This window comes from Austrofundulus limnaeus, unplaced genomic scaffold, assembly GCF_001266775.1.
Source record: "Austrofundulus limnaeus strain Quisiro unplaced genomic scaffold, Austrofundulus_limnaeus-1.0 Scaffold53, whole genome shotgun sequence".
In the NCBI taxonomy this organism is placed as follows: domain Eukaryota; kingdom Metazoa; phylum Chordata; class Actinopteri; order Cyprinodontiformes; family Rivulidae; genus Austrofundulus; species Austrofundulus limnaeus.
In genome coordinates, this window is record NW_013952455.1 from 47695 (window position 1) to 53352 (window position 5658).

Here is a 5658-nt window from a genome sequence, read left to right on the forward strand (position 1 = left end):
GTTTAAGTGTTCCCTTTATTTTTTTGAGCAGTGTAGTATTTTTGTCATAAAAACACGAAATAAACATGCACCAACGGTGGGTCAATTAGTTCTTCAAATGTTACCTTTTAAGTTAATTTTATTGTTTTGTGGAATTAATAATGCTAATATATTGATATTTTGCTAATTTTGATCAATTTTTGCTTCTGTTTAGCGTCGTCACAGTTGCTAGGTGACATGACCTACGCCCGGGTAAGGAGGGGAGGCTAGACCGTCCAAATTCACAGACTCTTTTTTTTTTTTTCCCCCCGGTCTACCAAGGACCCGGCCCACCTCGACCGGGTAGTCTGGGTCCTCCGGAGGACCCGGCCTGTCGTTTTGGACACAGCCTTTATGTCAAAAAATTTATCGTCATCGCGAAAACAGCCTGTGCAATATGCATACCGCAAAAAACTGCATAAACTGCAAAAAAAAAAAAAAAAAACGGTTGGCTCAAAGGTTTGCATACGAGTGTTGTCACTCAGATGGAAGCTTGAAGTATTTCACCAGTCAAATGGAGCCCTTCATGTATTTGGCCAATTGGATGGATCTCTTTATATTTTAAAAATAACTGAAATGGAAATTATTAGGTTGTTTTGGTGGTTGTTTTTTTAAGCACAAGTCATATCATGGTTGCAATATAAGCTGTGTTATCGCACGTCGCAGGTTTTCTTAATATCTCTAGTTCTGTTGGCGTGAATGCCTGAGTCCCATTTCAGTCAACAGAAACTTGTCTGTTTTCTTTAAAGTAACCCCGACAGATGGATTTAATTCTCCTGGTTTTGTTAACATTCAAACCTTTTTGTCTCCATCCAGCATCGAGGGCGAGTACGTGCCAGTGGAGGGAGACGAGGTGAGCTACAAGATCTGTTCCATCCCTCCCAAACTGGAGAAAGTCCAGGCAGTGGAGGTGACCATAACCCATCTGAAACCAGGAACCAAACATGAGACCTGGGGAGGAAGCGTCATCAGCAAATGAGCTACAGTCTGTCACTGAGGAGGGGGAGGGGGAGCGGGGCGGGTGATGCTAAGGGGAGTATTTTGGGATTAAAGGGGGCTGGATAGAAGGAAAGAATGGGAGCTTATGAGAAGTTAGGAAAACCCTGGGATCAGAAACTGTGATGCATCAGGAGAGAAGCTGAAATTAACCATCTCAAACTGTAGCTGACTACACACTAGTTAATAATCTGGAATAACACTCTGTGGCATTTCACAGATTTTAGTTTTCCCATGTGAGATTGTCGTTCTGTGTTGAACGTGTTGGAAACTGGACTGCAGCTCTAAATATCCTCACTGTGGTACATCTTGGAAGAGTTTTGACCCACGGCTGAGATTTCCTGCATCTGTGAATAAGCTGACGTTTGTTGCTGGGAAAAAAAAAAGCTAAAATTATTTTTCTGGTAAATCTGTGCCTCTTCTTACCCAGAGACCCTGCAGCTCTTTGTGCCTACATTTATCAACCTGTAATCTGTCTTTGGTTGTGTTTGGATGGCTGGAAAAGTGAAATAAAGCATTTTCAAATGAAATAGTAGAGATTGTTTTGATTTTTATTTTTTGTTATGAATTTAGCTCTTTAAGGGTGATGAAAGCCACTAACAATAATTATTAGGGATATGTAGTTGAAAACAAAATTGCTCTTAAATTCACACTGAATATGTTTGCATAAACTCCTTGGTAACAGGAAAAAAGGTCCAAAAGTTGCAGATTTATTTATGTATTTGCATTTTTATTTATTTATGGTATGGTATTTAGTGTTGTAGACACCCATCTGACTGTTTTAAGAAGAATGTCCATCGTGTTCAAAGGTGAAATTGAAAAGTTCAGTAGCTTCACAGCATCCATCTCTGAGACACAAAGAGAAACGTTTGATGTTATCAGGACAAACTTGGACTGCACCTATGTCACATTTTGTCTCAAAATTTTATTTCATATATACCATTTTTTTTTCAAATATTTCAAAGTTGTGGATTTTATTTTCCTCAGTTATTTTAGCAGAAATATAGTACTCGTCTTGAAAATAAAATTCATGTAACTAAATWGAAATCAAATTTTCTTCCGTATGTKTTTTGGCACCTAACTCGTTGCACAATTTTTGTGCCATATTAACAATTTATATATGAGAACACTCAGCTCCTTCAGGACATTCTGGCTATAATTTTTGGTATTTCAGCATATCATACTTGGGTTATATAGCATTTTTGACCATGTTTTTCCTCATTGAAAATGAATGGAGCCATCTTCAACCTCATTAAAACCCTTAGAAAAAATATTTACTGTATAAATCTTTACTTTTTACCTTTTGTTTGTGCTCGGTTTTTATAACTTTGTAATAATTTTTGCTTCTGTTTTGTTAATTATTATTCTGACCTTTTCTGCTATTTTCAACTTTTTTGTGCTTTCTGCTAATTTCAGCTGTTTTCAGTGTTTTATCTACTTTTTAGATCATTTTAGTTTTTGTTTTTTTCAAAATCACCTTTTCATAATAATTTTAGCTTTTTTCTGCTATTTTAGCTATTCTTCTATTCTTTGTGCTTTCTGCTAATTTCAGCTGTTTTCAGTGTTTTATCTACTTTTTAGATCATTTTAGTTTTTGTTTTTTTCAAAATCACCTTTTCATAATAATTTTAGCTTTTTTCTGCTTAATTCAGCAAACGTGTGCTTTCTGTTTCAGCTACATTTTAAGCTATTTTAAGACTAGTTTCAGCAATTTTAGCTTTTCAGCACAAATATTTCAGCCTTAAGCATTCACTGCATTTTCACAGGAAATGCAAATTCTCTAGTTAATCTTATGTGAGTAACTGATCACAATTTAAAAGTTTAAAATGAGTATTTATGAAGTTTTAGTGCATCAGTGCATTTTGGTTTCAGACTAGCCTTTAGCCCATCAGTCATGTGTTAACTGGTTTTTCAAAATGAGGACATTTAAACAGCTACAAAAAGTGAGATAATTGTTCATCTTTTCACAGAACCCAGTTCATTTTAAAGGCAGGAAATATTAACTTGTCTTTATTTTCTTATAGGCCCTGCAGTTGTTAAGATTTTAATAAGTTTTCTGTAAAATGTACTTTCTTTGTGTAAGAACCAAAAAATAATTTCAAATATTTCTGATCACTGAAGTGCACAAATGTGATTGCTTGATTCAAAAGATATCTACTGTACATTAGGTTAACATACCATAATAATAAATCACTGTTGCTGGGTGACTTTAGAAATTTTTGAGCAAGAATTAATCATTTTGCAAGATGTTTTTAAACTTTCTTAAAGGTCAGAGGTTATGTCAGTTCAGCTCTCACGATGAAACGCCCCGCTGACTAAAGCAGATGGCATTTCCAAGGTTGTTTATCCATGACTATGGAGGTAGATTTGTGTTTTTATTATTCAATCAAACAAAAAGCATCTCCATACATGTCATTCTATGTAAACATCACCTCAAAATATAAAAAAGCTAATTCTATTATTTTTTCAGTTTTTATGGAAAAACAAGACTCATTATATCAAAAGGTCTCAGTTAAGAAATATGAAAAGGGTGGCGTAAATGCACTGGATTTTGAAGCCATGATTGGGACACAAGATCAAATGGTTAAAAAACCTTTATTTTACAACATGATTCAATGTGGTTTCATATCCCTGCTTCTATTTTTAAGAAGATGGGGGGAATTGTTTTTTTTTTTTTTTTTTTTKTTTTKTTTTTTTTATGAAGTGTGACTTTGAGGTTGGTAAGATTCCAGTTAAATTGTCTAACTTTCACAAACAAATTCTTCACTTTTGGAAGATGGTATTTCAACATAATTTCTCAGCCCACGGATCAACTCTGTGGAATAATAGGACAGTTACAGTTGGTAGGAAGACACTTCTTAAAATATTAGTATGATAAGGATATTATCTTTGTAAGAGATCTTTTAGATGATGATGGTGATCTTTTGAGTTTCCCATCCTTTGTTGAAAAACATCATTTTAATTGTTACAAAGATTTTAAGAAGGTGTGTAAAGCAATCCCCTTGGCTTTGATCCAGCTAATCAAAAATGTTGTTTTATATGCAAAGGTGACAGCTTTGATGCCCACACTAAAGGTGAATGATAACTCGATGGATTACAAATGCAACAATAGGATGATTAATGAAACTATAAGACAAAAGATTTACTATGACTATAATGCAGATTCCTTCAAGAAACCTTTTAACACCAGTAATAAAACCATAATGACTTTTGCTCATTCCAAATTTACAAAATGGCTTTTATCTCCTAAAGTGAAGGAAACACATTTTAAAATAATTAATAGGGTATATCCTGTAGCCTTGTTTCTTGAAAGAAGATTTAAATTTGATCTGGATTTGTGTATTTTTTGTAAGTCAGAAGATGAATCCATTTGTTTTTATCCTGTCATTATTCACAAAGCTTTTGGTCAGAAATTAGGAACTGGACAAATCTTAAACTTAACTTTCCCTCTTTTGATGTGGACATTTTGTTTTATGTGGATAATTTAAGTTCTTCCTTCTCTGATGCCATAAATGTAGTCATACTTTTAGCAAAATACCATATTCACTGTAGCAAGTGGAGAGATACCAAGCCCTCCTTCCCCTGTTTTATGAACGAATTTAAAGTATACTTTTCTTCATTAAGTACATTAAAAAACTGGAAATCAGCCAAGATCATCTCACATCTCTACATATTTACTGTTTTATCTTTCTCACTGTATCATTTTGCTCAGTTGGGTTTTTTTTCTGTAATATCCTTYAGCTGGCCCCCTAACATGTAGCTTGTAGTTTTATTTTTTTACCCAGAGTTGTATTATTGTTGTTCTGTTGTTCTGTTARAGAAAAAAATAGGACCTGTGTCAAAGTGCAAATGTCCACGTGTGTCACAGAGGACACTTAAAAAATGAACATGTTTGGACAGAGGGGGATAAAGGAAGAGATCTCTGTCAAACTAGAAAAACCCAACAAGGGGCTTCAGGTGTTCACTTTTACAATGCAGACCTGCCTTTCCTCCTCAGGCAGTTTCTCCACAATTAGCAGCATGAACCACGTGACAGAGACGTCACATGTTTCTGGTGGTAAACTGTGACAGAAACTGCTGACAGGATGGGTGGGTGGATTCAAGTGTTGATGATGTCCCAACATTGTTTGAAACAGAAACTTTGGAGGAAAMCTAAAATGTCTTCACGAATCAGGAAGTGCAGGAATCTGCAATTAAAGAACCTTAAAGGGTATTTTAGAAATTCTCAGGTGAGGTTCTGTGTAAATGAACATCGCATGTTTTAATATATTTGAATTGTTTTCAAACTTCTTGGTGTAAAAGTAAAGAAAGTGTTTTAATCCTCACTTAAAGAAGTAAAATCTGCTGCCCTCTTCTGGTCAGATTGTGTTATTACAACAGGAACACAATCAGCAGTCATGCCCTTAGAAAATGTTCAAAGTAAAAATAAAAAAGCAAACCAATAAACCTAAATAGAAAATAAATAATAGAGTGTTGTGCAAATATATCAGGAGGAAAGTTTAAAATGTTGGAACCCTCGCTAACGGTTTGACACAAATAAAACCAAAATAAAACCAACAGGCTTTGCTGTTGGTTGTGCTCAGGGTCCATCCATCCATCCATCCATCCATCCATCCATCCATCCATCCATCCATCCATCCATCC

At 34.9% G+C, this 5658-nt stretch overlaps 1 protein-coding gene across 2 annotated transcripts in view; it reads left to right on the forward strand.

The window, feature by feature from the left end:
- carhsp1 (calcium regulated heat stable protein 1) overlaps positions 1 to 1544 on the forward strand; it is a 28373-nt gene extending 26829 nt beyond the window's left edge. For both annotated transcript variants that reach the window (XM_014008807.1, XM_014008808.1), the window contains exon 5: positions 835 to 1544. In XM_014008807.1, coding sequence (XP_013864261.1) covers positions 835 to 997 — 163 coding nt within the window. In that variant the 3' untranslated portion in view covers positions 998 to 1544. The remainder of the gene's footprint in view (positions 1 to 834) is intronic.
- Positions 1545 to 5658: the final 4114 nt, after the last annotated feature.